The sequence below is a fragment of the Pocillopora verrucosa genome, chromosome 12 (genome assembly GCF_036669915.1).
Source record: "Pocillopora verrucosa isolate sample1 chromosome 12, ASM3666991v2, whole genome shotgun sequence".
Lineage (NCBI taxonomy): Eukaryota > Metazoa > Cnidaria > Anthozoa > Scleractinia > Pocilloporidae > Pocillopora > Pocillopora verrucosa.
The window spans coordinates 12,253,792-12,272,039 of NC_089323.1; the positions used below are offsets into that span (position 1 = coordinate 12,253,792).

The following is an 18,248-nucleotide window of genomic DNA, read 5'->3' on the forward strand; positions in this document are numbered from 1 at the left end:
ATATGTTTCTAATGTCCCAAAGGCGAGTGGCAGTACTAAACATTTTCTCCGTAAATGCTGAAAACCATTTACAACATCACAACAAGTAGCACTCCTGATGAGAGGAAACCAGCGACTGGTTTTGCTGTTATTCCTTACATTCAGGGTGTTACGGAACCCATCAAGAGAATTTTGAAGAGCCACAACGTTAAAGCCGCTCAAAAAGCTTTTCAGACTTTGGGGCATATTTTTGCCAAACCTAAGGATCCTGTCACAAAAAAAAACAACAACAACAACGAACCGACGCTATTGACTCTATTCCATGCAGTGAATGTGGTAACGAGTACATCGGACAGACCAAACGTCAGTTTGGTACACGTTTGAAAGAGCATCAAAAAGCGGTCTTCTGATGAAGGTACTAGACAGGAGTGTCAAAACGTCTGGTCTGTGAACTGTAACTTCTCGGTTACATTCATTAAATCTGTAAACCAGAGTAGCATCAAATCATGTCTGAAATTTTAACCGTTAGTTGTAAAAGCCATCACCCCATGAGAATCCTTTTACTAGCCCTAACCTGTCCACCACTTTGAGTTTCTTGTGCTTTCGCGACTCTCCCATCAATAAATTTTAATTTAAAATATTTGCATTCAATTTCAACTTTTTGCGCTCAATCTTAGCTTTCTACACTGAGCAGGTTTAATTGACATGTTCTAACCCAATGAGCATGCTGAAATTTAAATATGTACATGCATATTATTAACTGGTTGAGGTATTTGCTGTCTGTAAAGTTTTGCATTCGTCATGGCGTCGAAAGAATTCTCTTGCGTCATTTTCGTCTGTCTCTTTAGTTTGGGAAGTGCTAAGTACTGTAGTGACTCGAGCGATTGTGTGTTGAGTGAAACCTGTTGTTCAGATAACGTCTGTAGAGACAATTGTTACTACTGCACGTACAACTATCAATGTGGTACAGGCGAAGAATGTTGTAATCACGAATGCACCTATTCATGTGTTTCGCATGCTGGATCCATTGCAGGCGGTATCATTGGTACAATAATTTTCTTCGCCATAATCATTTCCATTGCATCCTGCTGCTGCTGTGCTTGTTGCCCATACTACCGCTATCGTACAGCCGGCACTGTGGTCGTCACCCCACAGCTTTATCAACCGTACGTATCAAATCATACCCATATGATAATGACGCAGCAAATACAAGCTCCTCCGCCGGTCAACTACAACCAGCCACTTCCAGGTTACCTACAGCCTCCTTCGGGACACAATCAGCCTCCTCCGCCTTACCCAAGCTACCCTCCGCCTTCAACTCAGCATCCCCCTCCTCAAGGATAAGCTCAAGCCGGTGCGATGCCTCCCGCTGTCGGCGTTGCTCAGCCGGTGAAACACTAACCGATTGTACGAGACAACCAAGTACGCCTGCTTTTTTTACGAACGAAACAAGAAACTTAATTCCTCTAAAAACCTCGGTTTCACTGAAGAGCAACACGCCTGTTGTTTATTAGTACTAAGTTAAGCACTTCGATAATAAGTAGTAGAGTTTTTAGACTTTTGTCAGATTTTTCAAAACTTGTGGCATACCGCAAATAATTTATGGTGAATATGGTTCAGCCCTGTTATCTAAGCTTCCTATTTGTGTATTATGCAAATTTATATTGGCGTGTTGAATTAATGACGCATTTTCCACAACCGTGAAATGACGTTGGATCACGGCTGGTAATCACTGCTCGCCACTGCAGCACAACTCGTGGACACAGGACTGTCCTCGTTTCTTTGGCTTTTTTTTAGGCCTTGACTGCATTGCAGTCTTTATGAAATTGAAAGCCGTAATTCCATTTTTATTGAATATTTTCTAAACTTTTCATGCGGTGGAAAACCAAGAATTAATTTAAAAGAGCATAAGATACAACAGTACATAAAATATGGATACTGATGTGAGGGTGAAAGGATTAGTAACCAACTGATTTTCCTTCAGCCATTCATTAAAGCTAAAATGAAACTGAATTATATTTATTTTGTACAGGTCTTAAAAATTGATGCGGTATACTCACAACACTCAACATAAGGTAGACCCTGGTGCAAAGATACAATGTATGGCCTAACTTTTCTTAGAATATAATCATTATTCATAACAGGCTTCATCAATAACTTATCTATAACAAATAATTCAACAAGGCAGCTTGTAGATTGCTGTCAGAGATGTAACGCAAGTCTGTTAAGTAGTTACATACAACACACTAATATTTCCTAATTAGAAAAAAACAAAACAAAACAAAAAAAACATGCAAAAAGATTTCATTAGAATTCTCTTGAATCGAGTCTACGAGCCGTTCTTCCTTTTTGGCAAATTCAGTCACGCAGGTTAAAAAAAAAGTGAAAACAAAAAATTAATGTATGTACACAAAGTGGAAATCCTCCTGAGTTCTGACTAGTGTACTAATATCAATTTTATTTTTCACTGTTTTCTCTGACTCAGACGACAGATTTTTGCCAACAAGTAAGAACCGCTCATGGTCTATCTTAAGACCAGTTTTTAACATGCTGTAAGGATGTGTTGTTGTGTCAAACAATGTTTACCAATCAGGTTGTACTTTGTGTACAATGTATCACACCTGCAGTGCACTCTTATCCAATATTTCTCTTAACATTGCTAAACTAACCACCACAAACAGCATAGCATTTGTTTACCCATATTATCACTCATTAAAAACCAAGCTCTCACTAATGTACAATACTCAAAATCTTGACAAGCCATGAAAAAATATGTCCCCTCTTCTTGAGTCATCATTTAGAATTGAAGAGGCTTCATGTACCTTAGGCCACTCCTGCCACCAGTGAATCATCCTCATTTGATCTTTTGATTTAAAGGAGAACCATGATACCACTGAAGTGAAGTTAATAATTAGGTTGTCTTAGCTATTTTCATTGATAATATATTTTAAAGCATTTAGCTGAATGAAAAAACAGTCCAGAAGGAGACTTCACTTAGTATCCTTAATGACTAAAACAGTCCGTGCACAGCCATTCAATACACTTGTATGATAATGATATGTAAAGACAATCCAAGAAGTCTGTGAAGCAAGATCTGATTATTAAATCTTAAACTAAGCACCAGGCAGGCAAGTGCAGCTGTACCATCTTCCATTTCCATGTATCCATTTACAACTATGCCATCTTAAAGTTACCCAATACTTAATTGGTTCGCCACATGTTCATAGGCCAGAGGAGAATGACTTCCTTCCATACGATCACCACATACAAGCACACAATGTCTGCTGGATGGCAAAGTGATTTGCCTCCCTTTAAAAAAAAACCAGCACATTTCAATTTATTTACATTCATGGTGGACTAGTTGATACAGGAAAAAGCCCCAGTTTATCTGGAGTACACCATTGCATGTTGAGATCCCCTACTGGTGACATATTCACCACAACTTGTCCCAGTGTAACCAGGTATTATAGCGGCTTGGTTGCCCACTACATATCTGCTGCCAACATAATGACTGGAGCTTCCTTCAATAGTGGATGCATTAGGAACAGCACTGACTATTGGCAGACCACTTGGAATTCCCCCCAAGGCATAGGGTGTGGCACCTAAAATGCCTCCTGCCAAATGAAAAATAAAAAAAAACAGTCATAAGTTTGATTTACCCAAAGATAGTTAACTCAAGTTTAGCAAGAAGCTGGGTCAGGGTGCAGTGTGTGAATCCTTGCTTTCACATATGCAATACAACTATTATTGGCTACCAGCAAACTTTCAAGAACACTGTAAGAATTACCTATGATGGCCAGCCACACCATCCAGCCAAGTTCTAGCTTGGTCAAGTTCCTCTCTGTTATTGTCCTTCTTTTTTTTTTTAGTAGTTAGGGGCAGGAGGGGGGGGGGGGAAGAGAAAGCTGTGGGTAGGTACATAAATAGTTATACCATCCTTTCTGCCAAGCTGTCTGGCTAATTGTTATGTACTAAGTTAAGATACTTCACTCAGGTATGTTTTTTGACAATTTTTTAAGTCAGCTCCTACTCTTAACCTGTTTATGGGTTAGACACAACTGGAGTCCACTGATTGTAACAACATTTCACTTTCATTACCTCCACTATAAGCTCCCACTGCATTGACCACAAGTCCATTACCCATAATGCCTGCCCCACAACCAGCGTCCAAGCCATTCTCAGCACCAACATTTGCACCAGTTCCTGCAGAGCTGACCATGTTCCAGTACAGCTCTGTTGGGGAGACAGTGTTGCACCCTGCAGGAATAGGAGTCTGGGTGCCAGTGTAGCGGAAGTAAGGGTTTTTCAGGTCTAGTGTGTTTGTGGACCTGACCTTTGTCCCATCCAGTGAAAGCTCAATTTCTACATCATAGCTCTGTCTATGAAATAAGAGCGAATATCAGCATGGTGGTGGTCCTTAAAAAAAACAACATCATGACTTTGCCTCCACAGGAGGCAGTAGTCATAAAAAGAGACTAAATGGTTCAATGTACTAGTAAATAATAATAATAATAATAATAATAATAATAATAATTATAATAATAATTAGGAAGTAAAAAAAAAATGCTTTGACAAGAGGCAAATTTAAAATGAGTAGTAGATTCCAGGATTTCTGGTGCTAACCATTGAATGAGCGAAATATAATTGCATCATCCTTAACACATGCAACTAGTTTTGAGTTTAAATTCCATCTCTGATAAAGTTAAAGTTATTTAATTCTTCTTATTCAGTCTGAGATACTAGCTTATCAAGACACGAGTTCTCTGATGCTCAGTTTACTGAGCATCCAATTACAAAGTTGGAACTGACTGTCACTGTGGAATGAGTTCTTGTGGAAAATCCTGCAACTCTTTACAGGCTTTTGTTTGCAATTACCTCCTGTTGGAGATGAGAAGAACTACCCCAGATAATGCCTGTCCAACTTTTGCAAATATTGGGGTGCGGAGAAGACATCGAACCTGCAAAGTTCAAAAGTCAAGAGAATTACCAACAAGAAAAATAAAAATATTCTACCATAAAATCAAACCACAATTAAGCAAAGCCTAGATCTAATAAAAAAAAATCCTTCTATATATGTTAAGACTCAAAAGTGTCTAGTCTCCCCTCTTTCAACCCGATAAGTTCTTGGTTAAATTATCTTAGGGTTAGCATTAGGTTTAGGTTCAGGCTTGAGTTATCAAGTTTTTAAAATTTTTTAAAAGTCACAGTCAGGTGTTTTAGAATTTGCAATACTGAGAGATTATATACGGGACCCAGTTTCTGGGTTGTAACGTTTAACAAGCACTAAATATGTCAATGATCTTTCTAAATTTCTGATTTCTCTTTTAATTTTGTAGTTCTAAAATATAAGTCAAAACACTTAAAACAATAAAAATGGATCTTGGGAATCACATGAAGTGCCTGAAATTCTGTGAAAGCTACAGTTTTGTTTTTAAACATTTCTTTGCATTTTGAGTGTTGGGTGTCTTCAATGACAGTTTGTCCCCAAGGCAAGAACAAGAGTTAGCCTTCATTAATTTGTGATTGTTTCTCTCTCATAATTGGTGCAGTGTACTTGTGGATAGCTGAGGATTTATGGAGGGTAATTAACTTCATATATATATATACCTGGTACCAATGAGTGAGTGGCTCTTGTGGCGCTGTAGAGAGCCATACTGGAACACTGTGATGTAAGTAATCAACAAAAATAATTACTGTGTTATGTGTATACTGCAATCTTAACAAAAGGAATTAAAATCAATAGTGGTCTGCATTGAGCTCAAGACAAAAAATTCATTTGTTTGAATCTCACACTGCTATGTACTACAACCCTTCTGAAAATTCCAATTTAAATTTTCAGCCAACTTGCTACATGTACATTGTCAATCTTTGTTCTGTTGTTAAGTTTTATATCAAGCTGTAAGATTTTTATTCTTGAATTGTCTTGATCTAAAGTCAAAATGACCATTTGCATTCATCCTTTGCCTCTTCCTCCCTTGAGTAGGGGTGTTACGTCATGATATGTCAGCTAAGCCCTTTAGAGAAATGATCACCCATCACTGTCAGCTGAAATGTTATTTCTGGTGACCATTTTCTAATTTTCAGTTCCTGACGATCCATAAATTAAACATGTCTGGAGGGGAAGAATGACTAAAAACCCTTCATTGACATGAACAAGTCATGTACACCAGCCCTGTGCATGTCAGGGGATCTAAGTGCAAGTATATCGGAAGACCTCTTTCATATCCTCAAATACAGTATGTCTGTATACATTATGGACACAGCTTTAGGTACTGCACTCACTTGCTTCCTTGAAATGAAACATCAAACCAGAAAGCGAGGCCATGAACTGTTCCTGAAGTGTGCAATGTAAAATGTAGTGGAATTTCTATTCTGCAAAATGAAAAATATCATACTTCTCAGAACTAAAATAATTATAATTATACCTTGCAAGTCTGTGGCAATACCCAAGCACCTCTATGAAGTGCATAAGCCAAATTCAACCAATATAAATCATACAGAGATGTTGGTCTTTGAATTGGAAATTTGCCTGTAACAGAGATGTTATACCTATGTTGTGCTGTATGAATTGTTACAGGACATGCAACATCTTAGCTTGATACAAGGGATCAATATCAGTATCTGGACAATTGCCCACCTGCCCCTCCCCTAACCCAAAATTAACCCTAACTTGTCATCAATTGACTGTTGTTGGGTTTGGGGAGGGGTAAGTGGGCAGTTGCCCAGATACTGATATTGATCCGATACAAGCAACTTTCAAAGAATTTCCCACAACTGCATGTCAAATCTTATCAACTGAGAATAACACTTACAAACTAAGATGTTAATTTTAGCTACTACAATTTTTAGATTGTGATCTTGTTATCTTTGACTACCTGTGCAAATCTTCTTCAGCGGCACTAAGAAAATTTACAGTGTGTGTCACAGGTTTGGCCATCAGAATGCGTACATCGAACGTATCCTGTTACAAAGGAAAGAATCTTATTCAAGGTTAATCATTACAAATAAATAAACAAAATGCACATTTAAGAGATATTCTGGGTGAAAAAAATGCACTTTAAATTTCTTAAGGGCTATTCTCAATTGCAGAATCCAGTGACTCAGATCAACACTTAAATCCAATACTTGCAAGCTTAAATAATCTAGTATGATTAAAATCAAGCTACCATTCTCCTAAAATGATGTAGTAACATGTTTGACAGAACTCAGGGTCAATGCTAAGCAATGGATACCTCCAAAATTTGCCTGATAAAAAATATTTGATTTTCAGGTTGATTTTTGTTCAATATTGTACTCAATCTTTGAGCATCTCACTTGAAATATCAGCCAGCAGCCTCATTTCAAAGCTACAATCCTGCAGAGCCATTTCCAATTCAGAACTTGAGAGAAATACCTGACATGTTACAAAAAAGGCTGAAATTGTGACAACCTATTCAGCATCAGACCTAAGTGACACAAGGCAGATGATCGTTAAGGTGCCCTGATTCAGTCTTGCATGGTACTGTGGGCTCTGAGAAAACTGTCTCCTCACAAGCGATCCTGAGCCATGCATTGAAGGAGCTACTTCATGGTATTATAATCAACTCTGTCCAGTATAACACCTTTGAGCTACATATGATTTGCAGAACTGATAAATGTTTCCATTCAGTTTGAGATAAGGATATTGCCAAGCCACTTTTTTTAAAGTTTATTCAGACACAAATTACTTTAATCTGAGACAGTTCTGATTAAAAAAGTCTCTTTCTGGCTTCCTTGTGGTACACTTAAGATCATCTTCAGTCTTAATCCATTCTCATGATATGATAAAAGTAACTTTGGCTTTATATTGTTCTTTGACTGGTAGAACAACATCACAAATAAGTACCTCCAATTTCCATGCTCAACCACATCAAAATAACGCCAGTCCAGATCATTTGGAAATGGAAGTTTCAAATTTAGTCATGAGTTAACATATCTAGAATTTGACATCTTTTAATTGAAAGACTCTTTCAAGGATCTTCAACTAAAGTAAACAAAAAACAATCAAAAGCAGGAAAGCTTACCACAATTGGTTGCCTGAAGTATTCTTCGATTGCAGATTCTCTCAAATTAGACAAATCAACTCCATAGAATGAATTCTGATACCTGGTACATACATGAACAACAATGCTCAGTTAATAATAATTATTACAAGAGGCTAAATAAGCTACCAATAATGAATATAATACAATAATCAAAGATAATATCACTTAGCATCCCAGAAAAGCTGTAAAACAACATCAGAAGCTCAATGGGCTGTAAAGCTTTAGGCAGTTGTTACCCCTCTCCAAATGTTCACTATACATGTACAAGTTTTACCCTTTACACTATAACATCAGTATGCATATTCTCCATACTGTTCTCTATACATCCTTTATGGTGCTGACAAGGAGAATTTGTTTAACAATCTAGAGCTTTGTTAGTTGGAGATCATTTCCTTTATTCTCATGAAATAAATGTTTGATTCAGGGGTGATATTGTAAGGAGAAATTTGATGCTGGTCACTCTAAGGAGTCAAAGGGTTTAAGAAGTGGTCAGAAAAACTAACAAGAAACACTACTAGGGAGGATTAGAATAGCTTCCATTAAAAAAAAAAAAAAAAAAAAAAAAACTATTGGGCACAAAATTTCCAATTTATTCTTGCTGTTCAAATTAAAGTTGTTCAACTGACACAAATTGGCGAAGAAAAAAAAAACCAACAGAAGGGATGTCTTCAGGACAGTACAACCATTCTACATAATCATCATGCCACAAACGAAATCTTTAACAAAGGAGATATTGCTAAGTTGTAACCAAAATAGTTTTGTAACATCAGTAAACAAAAAATGCTCACCAAAAGTTTGCTTTGGAGAAGTGTTCCATATAAAGTGCATCATCATAAAATGGAGCCACATGCAGATCACCGGTTGTTGGAAACATTTTACCTTCACAAAAAAAAAAAAAATCAAGAGATGAAACAATCTTTTTCTTTTTTTTTTATTTGTCTGTTTGTTTCATTTTATTTTTCTTTTCTTAAAATCCTGCAGCCAATGACCAGATACCAGCAGGTCTGTTCACATGTATCTTTCATCCACTTATCCCTAGGCTGGATCATGCAGCCTGACTACAAGAGGAAAAAGAGTTGCCAGAGAGTCAGAATGCTTACCATCAGGTTTAAGCCATTTCTTAGCATGAAGATAACTCTCCAACATTCTTTCATTGTAAAGCATATAACCCATTGGTTCTGATATGATAACATCTACCATCTCTGGAATCTCTACCTGCAAAAAGAAAAAAAAAAAAAAAAAAGGAAGAAAAACCAGGAAATTGTTAATTCTTTGCTTGTTTCCTCCAAAGTCTGATTCATTTTTGGCAGCAATCCAGGAGTGCATTGATTTTATCTTACTTTGCTAGGGGAAATTTTTATCTTGAGCTTAACTGGAACTTACCTCTTCAACTTTTCCAGGAATCACAATCACTTTGTCTGAAAGATTATTGTGTTTGACCAAAGCCTATGAACAAGATTTGTAAAAAAATAGTTTACTTTCATGAAAGAGTTCACATATCTTGAGGGGAAGTAACTACATGTAACTAATTCAACTAGCAATCAACATTTCTCTCAACTCTAACGACAACAACCTCAACCAAGGTTACAGCTTCAAAAAACAATGACCACTTGCACTGGCAACATTGATTTTTAGCAGTACAAAAGGCACCTAAACTGTATGTTGTCCATAGTGATTAAAGTTACTAACTGAGACTAGTTAACCAGTAAAATTAATTTCTAACAAACTAAATATTCCTTAGTATAACAAAAAACTAACAAACAATCAATAGGACTCCCACTGTGCAAGCAAATAAACTTATAACAGCAACACGTCTGATAGCCAGACACTGTACACACCTCTGCATGTGAGGCCATCGAGCTGGCTTCTATGGCATAAACTTTTTTGGCTCCTGCCTGCACAGCAAAGAATGAAAGGATTCCTGTGGATAAAGAAAGAAAGTGGACTAAGCTGAGGTGGCTTCAGGAACCAGTCTTAAAAAACAGACAGGACTTGCTTTTCTTGAGACTAAAAGTTCCATCCACCACAATAATGTTAATACTCATGCATCACAGACTGGTGTATTATACCTGATCCAGCCCCAACATCGATCACCACCTGCAAACAAAAAGAGAGGCAGGAGAGATTATGAAAAAGAATTTGACAGAAATAGGAAAAATTTAAGGAAAGAAAGAGTCTTATAACCCGTTCACACCATCAAAACATGTCTAATTAAACAAAGTTTAATGAAACCATGTTTAATTAAACATGGTTAACTGATCAACCAATTCACACTAAACAAAAAGAGCTGACAACAATGCAGCCTCATGTTTGTGCTCAGCCTCACATTCGTGTAATTGTAATTGATGTAAAATGTTACAACATCATACAGCCACAACATGTAAAATGTAAACAAAATGGCAGATGGGCAAACTATTGTGCTTTTATATTGGAAAATACGGACAGAAGAAAGCCAAAAAATCGCAGAAAATTGTGCAAAGTAACAGGAGGGTTTCTTTGTGCTCCCAACTCTTCCGCGCATTTTGGTTTCTGCTGCCATTTTGAATGTGTATTATTAAACATGATTGTTAAACTAAATTGTGAGGTAGTTTTATTAAGCATGGTTTTAGATGTGTTTTGTTAAATGCGGCCGCAGTGTGAACGGCCTGTCTTATTAAATCTGTTTATCAAAACAAATTTTAAACATGTTTAAGCTTTGGTGTGAACGGGGTATTAGATCAACTAGTACCTAACTTACATATTAAAAACCAATCAACCACTGGAGGCACTGTAGCCTAATTTTAAGTGCACTGGACCCCAAGACCAGAGGTTTGGTGCAAGACCTGGCCAAGTCAATGTGTTGTGTTCATGGGAAAAACACTTTACTCTGACAGTGCCTATTTTCACCCCAGAGTATGAATGGATACAGTTGAACCTCGATTATCCAGACCTTGATTATCCCAATTTCTTGATTAACTGGACTTTTCCTCTGGTCCCAATTTCATTAAAAATATTTATTATTATTGTTTTTTTAGAGGGCACGGTAACGAATCTTGCAATCTGATTGGTTCTTTACCCGGTCAGTATTTTCCTATCTCTGCCCACGGGCCACGGTAACGCTTTCGTGAGTTGCCGAGTACATCCCAACTTTCGTTGTCATTTTTCATAAATATACCTCGTTTTCCGGCTGGGCAGTATTTTTAAGCAAACACGTCGGTCACTACCTCAAGCCGATAAATAACTTATGAATCCTCTCTTTTCTCTCTATCAAATCACTTTGGTTGACAGAAAAATATTGGTTTCAGAATGAATTTGTATAAACAATAGTGTCATTACGTTGGTTGACAAGCGGCCTAAAAACCTTCTGCAATTAAAATTAATCGTTCACAAAAAGTACCCAGAAAGTTGGAACGTGAGGTATTTGGTTACAGTTAAACTGAACGATGGAACTCTCATTCATTTAATATCTGAATTTTCTCGAGCAATTTGTTCATAGTGAAAGAGCGAGCGAAGTTTTAATTTAATGTCTACAACAAATATACGTTCCTGGTGAGTCTTTCCAATTCCGTTCAATTTGGACATTTGTACCTTAAATTGCACAACAGAAATTGAAGGAATTTTTTGAGAAAAGGCCGCATTACATTCCCTTGTGTCTCGTTGAAGTGTGCCGTTCGAATTTAGTTTTTGTGAAGGAAAGATCAGAGTTAAACACGCCATTACAGCAAACAAACGAGCAAACTCTCACAACTTCAAAATAAAAAGATTGAATTTACTCACAATTAATTTCCTCGCCGTTTACTTAATGAACAGAGGTAAATCTTCAAACATGAATGAATCGTCGATGAGAGTGAATAATACTTTCTGTTAGATCATTAACTGATTTTGAAGAAAACATTGTCGTGACAGTCCTTGCCAAACTAGTTCTATTGGTTTTCAAATGTTCCTTCGCTTTTCTTTTCCTTGCGCGCTCTCTTATTGACAGGTGTCAGATTGTGACAGATACTTGTAAAAATAATGTTTCAAAGTTTGTTTGGAAGCCTTTTAAATCACCTTTATCGTTACGGAAATGAAAATGTTTCGCTGAGGCATCTCTCTTAAATTTGCATCACCTCTATTTTAACTACCATCTACCCACTCAAAAATTGTTCAGTTTATGGAAGATCTTGCCGTATTTACGGCCATAAATCATTCGGGTTCTTTCGGAAAGAATTTCGTCAAGTTTAAAAACAATAAATATGTTATTTACCGGCTAAGGGTCGGTCCGTATGGTGAAAAACTGTGACCTCGGCCTGAGGCCGTAGGCCGAGGGCAGCATTTTCAAGACCTCGGTCACAGTTTTTCACCATACGGACCTCCCAGCCGGCAAATAACATATATGTCATGACTGAGATCCGTAGCCATAATCTTTTTAAAACTACAATGCTGAAAAGTGAAGTAAAGGTAAGTTTGTTTCACTTTGAAAAGGCAAAAGCAGCTCTTACATGCATCGTAACTGATGAAGGACAATCAAGTGAGGTCTGATTGGCTTACATTCATATTCTCGATTATCTGGACCCTTGATTATTTGGATTATTTTGTCGAGTCCCAACAAGTCTGGATAATCAAGATTTGACTGTACCACTGAATTCTTAAGTAAGCCTGATGACATGCTGGGGAAGGGTAACCTTGCATGAACCAGCATCCCATCCAGAGGGAAGTGGTAATACACCAAGTCACTTCATGTTATGGAAACTGAGATACATGTAAGCTCCAACTAAATCGGCCCTTTGGCTGGGGTACATTCAGACTTCCTTTGATTTACCAAACAACTGTTTCCCAGTAAGTAAATAGACTTCATGGCTAGACTTCAAAAATACCACCCAATTACCTTATCCTGAAAGTCAGTGTGATTCTGCAACATTGCTCTTTGATATGTGGAGGTTCTCACATAATCCTGTTTGATTGAGAGAGAGAGGTTTAAAATATTAAGAACTAATATGTTAACCCATTTACAACCTTACACACACAGACATGCCCAAATCATCTGAAAATTTACTAGTTTGTAAATACTTGCAAAGCTCCATTGCACTGAGAAAAGAGTGAACGCATCCTCAATGCAGTTCAGGGTATAAAAGACTGGATTACAGAAACAGCAAGGGGAGCTCTAGAATCAATAGCAAACTTATCTGAAATTAGAACTCAATTTTGGAACACAGTACATGACTGACATCTCATATCAGATACACAACAAGACAGCATCCAATACCTTGAAAACAATCAAGGTTTTGCAATAAGCTTCAAACAAATTTGAAATCCATATCATCACAATAAATACTCTCACTCCCTACAAGAGCGAGTAAAACCCTTTAACTCCCAAGATCTTGTTTTAAATTCTTCCCTCTAGCTGTCACACATTTCTTTGTAAATTAGCCACAAGAATTTAAATCAAGTAACAACTTTTACTGGATAAGTTTGAGCATTCTCATTACCTGTTTGCGGGATGATGTATGGACATTGTAGGGAAGCTTAATACATATCAATCACTTCTGGAAGTTCAAGGGTAAAAGACCCCTCAAATAATTAAAGGCTAATATACTTCTACTGCATATTACTATTACATGGATCAATATTTTAATATCAACCTGTATTGCTGATTACTTTTCCGCCTGCTATTTTGCACTGAAAGAATTTGCCTATATTCAACTGTGCAAATTACACTTAATACTTTTTGCATTTTTTTAATAAAAATATCTTTAACATTTTTTATTTAATTCAATTTAGCATTTGAATATTTACTTGTTTGTTTACATCAATGTTTTGGCTGAGAGACAAAAAACAGTGCCATTATTTACTTGACAATATTTATCTTAGAATGGTTTTGTGTCCTCGTGATCTTTAAAATTAATGGTCAAGATTTGCCGTTATTTCTGCCTTTGTCACACAAATTTGAAAAACGCCAGCTTCCATTTACCTGCATCATGTTTTGTTGCTGTGATAAATATCCATAAAACTGTGAAAAAAAAAATTAAAGTTAAAAAAATGGATGAAATTAAAAACAGCCACTTACAATGTATATAAATGAGAAAAATAAAATATTGATAACAGATGTGATTCAAATCAGATAATATTTTTTTAAGCATGCTGCTGTGGATTTTGCTACTGTATGATGAAAATAATGTTTAACAAAGATCTTTATTTTACCACAAGCACAACACAAAGAAAAAATGTGAGTAACTCATGAGTCATGAGGAACCCCCACCCAGACTTTGGACTTCAGATCCTAATGCTCTTTCACTAAGCTACAGAAAACTCTATGGTGAGGGAGGCCATCACAAAGTTTAACATTTTTCAATTAACACAAGTACTGCATATTTCTTTCATCAGATGGTGCCACATGAATAAATAGAAAAATAGAGAAAACCTCCCGAGTTCCTCTAGGCTCTAGGCCCTGGTATTCATCCCATTCTGCTTTTAAAAGTTGCCTGTACATCATTACATTGTAGCCTATTCTTTCAAACAATAAACCGCCAACAATAGAAAACAGAGGGACTACTTCATAGATACTACTGAGGCTGATGTCTCAAGGTTTTGCGTGCATGTGCGATTTTTTGACGCACACAATTTTTTTATTTGCAATTGCATGTGATTTTTGGCATGTTTAATTCTGTTTTTCAGTTAACGTATACGCAAGCGTTACTGTAAGTAACTTTCTTGCTATATCTCTTCTTAGAGTAATAGCATATTTTTTTGCTGTTTTATTTCTTTGAGTTCACTTATCAGAAAAAAAAAAACCAAGTTGACCTCTATTTTGTCACAAGCTTGGAAAAAATGGGAAAGAAAATCAATACAGTTGCAGATAAGGTTCTTTATTCTAATTACATCTAACTGCAGAGGAGAAGTGATGCCTAAATGTAGGTTGCAAAGATTCAAGCTGTCATCATCACATGATCTATGCTTAACAATTGGTTCATACCTCAGAGTGCATTCATCGAGATATGAAGCACACAGGAAGTTTGGAGAGCACAAAAGATGCGTAAGAGTTGCTCAAGGCGTAGCCGAGAACAACTCTAACTTCTTGAGTGCTCTCCAAACTTCCCAAGTGCTTCATATCTCGATGAACGCCCAGCTGATGTATGAAACAATTATTTTATAACATTTTCAACCCAATGGAAAATTTGTTTTTCTGGAGGGATTTGTTTGCTGACATCATGAGCGTGCACAATAGGAATATGACGCATGCTTGCGCAATTGAATTTGATTACAAAAATTTACCAGCTATGTTATAATATGATCTAGTAGACATTTATGCTGTGATCATCTTCCTCACCTGAAAATACTGACTGGCTGATGCCTTTTCTGTCCTCTCATCAAACAGTGACCGCTTCTTCATTCTACCAGAAGCAGCATTCAACAGTTCTTTAAAGTCATTGACATCTGGAAAAAAGTGATAAAAACAGATTAAAAACACAGAAAATGTAATGAACAAATAGGATTTAGAGAATTAACCCTTCAACTCCCAGAAGTGATTAACATGTAACTTCTCCAAATAATATCCATACAATATTCAGTAAACAGGTAATGAGAATAATCAAACTTATCAGGTTAAGGTTATCTTGATCTAACACCAAATTCTCATAACTTGTTTACAAGAAATTGTGTAGCAGGTAGAAGGGAGAATCAAAACTCAGATCTCAGGATTTTAAGGGTTAATAAACTTGCCTGAATCAGTCCTACTTAGATCTAGCCATAACCTTTTGGGTTAATGCCATGAATTTGACCATTTCTGAATGATGAAAATTATTTTTCATATCCCTTTATTCCTAAGGTCTGATCATCACCCTCTCTTCTAGCCACAACAAAACCCTAAAAAATTGGTTCAGATAATTTGTTTTTCTAAACATAAACACTCTGATGCCAACTCTTCTCATCACCAATTTACTAAGGGTTTTATTTTATTTATTCAAGAGAAGTACATGTACATGTAATAAGTTAACTATTGCTATGATAGAGAGGGTTGGGAAAAAGGATCAAGGAAGACAGCCATAGATTCCAACAAGCATCATGCAAATGCAACAGCTAACTGTGTTATTTTCATTTGCATAGTCTCAAAAATTAAAATGAGGGCATAAATGGAAACAAGCTTAAATTTATTCTGTAAAAGCCTTAACCACTTAACCCTTTTGAGTGACTAGAATCTAATTTCTTCTCACAATATCACCTCTGAATCAAACTTTGAGGTCACAAGAATAAAGAAACTCATCACTAACTAAGGAAGCTCTTGATTGTCAAACAAAGTCTCCTTGTCAGTGTCGTACAAAATGTAAGGAGAACAATATGGAGAATATGCATACTGAGGTTGTAAATGGACTCTCATCATGAGAAACTTTGTGGTGAGGGGCAGTCTCATAGGTTTCAGCTGACCCTAATGAAACTAGCTACCTAAATAAACAGTGGTTACTGAAATTTCATATAACCCTGTATTATCCAAAGAAGCAGGAAATACCACTAAAAGTAAAAATTATCCATTATGTTTGATATGTGCAGTGCAATGACAGGAAAACAAGTAGATAAGAAACCTGGATAAGATTTCACTGGATGGCACAATTGGTAAAAGTACAGATTATACCATTATCTTTAAAATTTCAGTTAAACAAAACCAAAATAAAAGTGTATAAGAAGTACTTTTTAAAACAACACAAGCTGGGTCCTAATGATAAGGTTGTGGACCATTTCATGATTATCTCTCCTGTCAAAAGTGAAACTTGCACAATACAGCTGCACAAGAGCACGCACTATTTTCTCTTAAAATATCCACTCTCTTCCTTCTTACACCACTGAATGTTTATTTTACACAACTTTTTCTCTGGATATGAATACAGTATAAAGGTTTGATAACCGTGACATGAAAAAATTGGTATGAAAACAGACTAAGATGAGAGAGCAAGTTATTTTTGACACAGCATTTAACTTGTCATATAGTTGTGAAAAAATCGATTAACTAGACACGTTTTAATGAATAAGGCACCATCTTTCTAAAACCGCACAGCTGATGAACATCAGACTAATTTTAAACTACTCTGTAATTTAGCAATATGTTTCCACATTGCAATTAGCAAATATGGAACCTTGAAAGAGCTCCTTGTTTTACTTAAACCAATAATGTTATTTATCTTCCCACACCTTCCTCCGGCATTTTAAAAATAGATAAAAGAAAACGTTATTCCAAAGTCTTCTCGTACATTATTTGCGCAGTTTGAGAGAGGATTAATTATTGGTAAGCAGGAAAAAGGAAATTTTTCCATCCCACCTGAATGAAAACCTTTCGTAATTAAATCAATGAGGTATGGGTAATTACATAGCCTAAAGCTTCTCTATTCTTTCAAAGCACTTAGCTACAATCAAAATGTTAAAAATACTTGCATCGTTGTCAAATATATACCATAAATCTAGCGGTATGTATTATGCATGAGCTCGCTACAGTAGCATGAGTTTATAACTATTCATTGTTCCCCATCAAAAAACCTTGAGATTCTTTCACTTTTACTCTATTTCGACTGTAACGTGAATTTTATAGAAACAAAGGCTTACCTTCTCTATGCGAAAAACTCAGAAGAACACTAAAGTTCTGCTCGGGAAGATCTATAAGGTACCTCAGCCGACCCATTTGGCTGTGGTCTGTGTTTTTCGTCACTCTAAAACTTGGCATGTATTCATTGCCTGGAAAGAAAAACAATTTGAAAAAGCACGTTCTACAAAGCTCTAGGTTTAGTTGTTTAGTTGTTTCAAAATACACCAAAAAGTGTCGTTCAACTTACCACTTCTGACACGAATATCAAGTGAACCGCTACCAGGATCTCCGAAAACATCGACAACACAATCTCCCCCGTCTTGCGTCGAAAGTGAATAGTCTCCTTTGATAATTTGAATTCGACAGTTCCGAAAGGACTGCGACTTCACCGCTATTTTAGCGCTCATCGGGTAATCCATGGGAATTTGTCTGCTTAGATAGCACGTCAGGGTTACAAAACAAGATTACACGTGCATTTGTAACTGAAATTATATTTCTTCATCGCAAAATTGCGGTTTCCCTAGGGAAAGAAAGAGCGTGGGCTCAGAATTTACAGTTGGGTCCAGGCTCTTTTGTTTTTGCTCCTGTGGTCTACGTAAGTGTCCACGTGACTATGGAAAGAGCAACGGAATCCGTGATGATACCCAAATAAACGTTTGTAACCCCTAAGCTCATTTAAT

The 18,248-nt window shown here is 36.6% G+C and overlaps 2 protein-coding genes across 2 annotated transcripts; one reads left to right on the plus strand and one right to left on the minus strand.

The window, feature by feature from the left end:
* Window positions 1–762: 762 nt before the first annotated feature.
* LOC131785099 (protein shisa-4-like) lies at window positions 763–2,124 on the plus strand. Its single transcript, XM_059101941.2, has one exon. It carries the CDS (start codon window positions 781–783, stop codon window positions 1,321–1,323), a length of 543 nt encoding a protein of 180 aa, XP_058957924.2. The 5' UTR covers window positions 763–780; the 3' UTR covers window positions 1,324–2,124.
* LOC131785093 (histone-arginine methyltransferase CARMER) lies at window positions 1,983–18,090 on the minus strand. Its single transcript, XM_059101936.2, has 17 exons — window positions 17,816–18,090; window positions 17,589–17,717; window positions 15,328–15,434; window positions 13,972–14,010; window positions 12,889–12,954; window positions 10,112–10,139; window positions 9,881–9,963; window positions 9,426–9,488; window positions 9,143–9,257; window positions 8,831–8,921; window positions 8,022–8,103; window positions 6,855–6,940; window positions 6,262–6,351; window positions 5,587–5,641; window positions 4,855–4,937; window positions 4,078–4,358; window positions 1,983–3,593 (listed from the first exon to the last, which is right to left on the minus strand). Exons 1-17 carry the CDS (start codon window positions 17,985–17,987, stop codon window positions 3,364–3,366), a joined length of 1,800 nt encoding a protein of 599 aa, XP_058957919.1. The 5' UTR covers window positions 17,988–18,090; the 3' UTR covers window positions 1,983–3,363.
* Between the last annotated feature and the right edge of the window lie 158 nt (window positions 18,091–18,248).

Excerpts from the sequence above, each read along its gene's own strand:
- LOC131785093 (XM_059101936.2), bottom strand. The coding sequence starts at position 17,987 with ATGGATTACCCGATGAGCGCTAAAATAGCGGTGAAGTCGCAGTCCTTT. Across the intron at positions 15,435-17,588 it reads GAGTTTTTCGCATAGAGAAG|ATGTCAATGACTTTAAAGAA; the intron begins GTAAGCCTTTGT and ends ACTTTTTTCCAG. Across the intron at positions 8,104-8,830 it reads TTCTCCAAAGCAAACTTTTG|GTATCAGAATTCATTCTATG; the intron begins GTGAGCATTTTT and ends TGTATGTACCAG.
- LOC131785099 (XM_059101941.2), top strand. The coding sequence starts at position 781 with ATGGCGTCGAAAGAATTCTCTTGCGTCATTTTCGTCTGTCTCTTTAGT.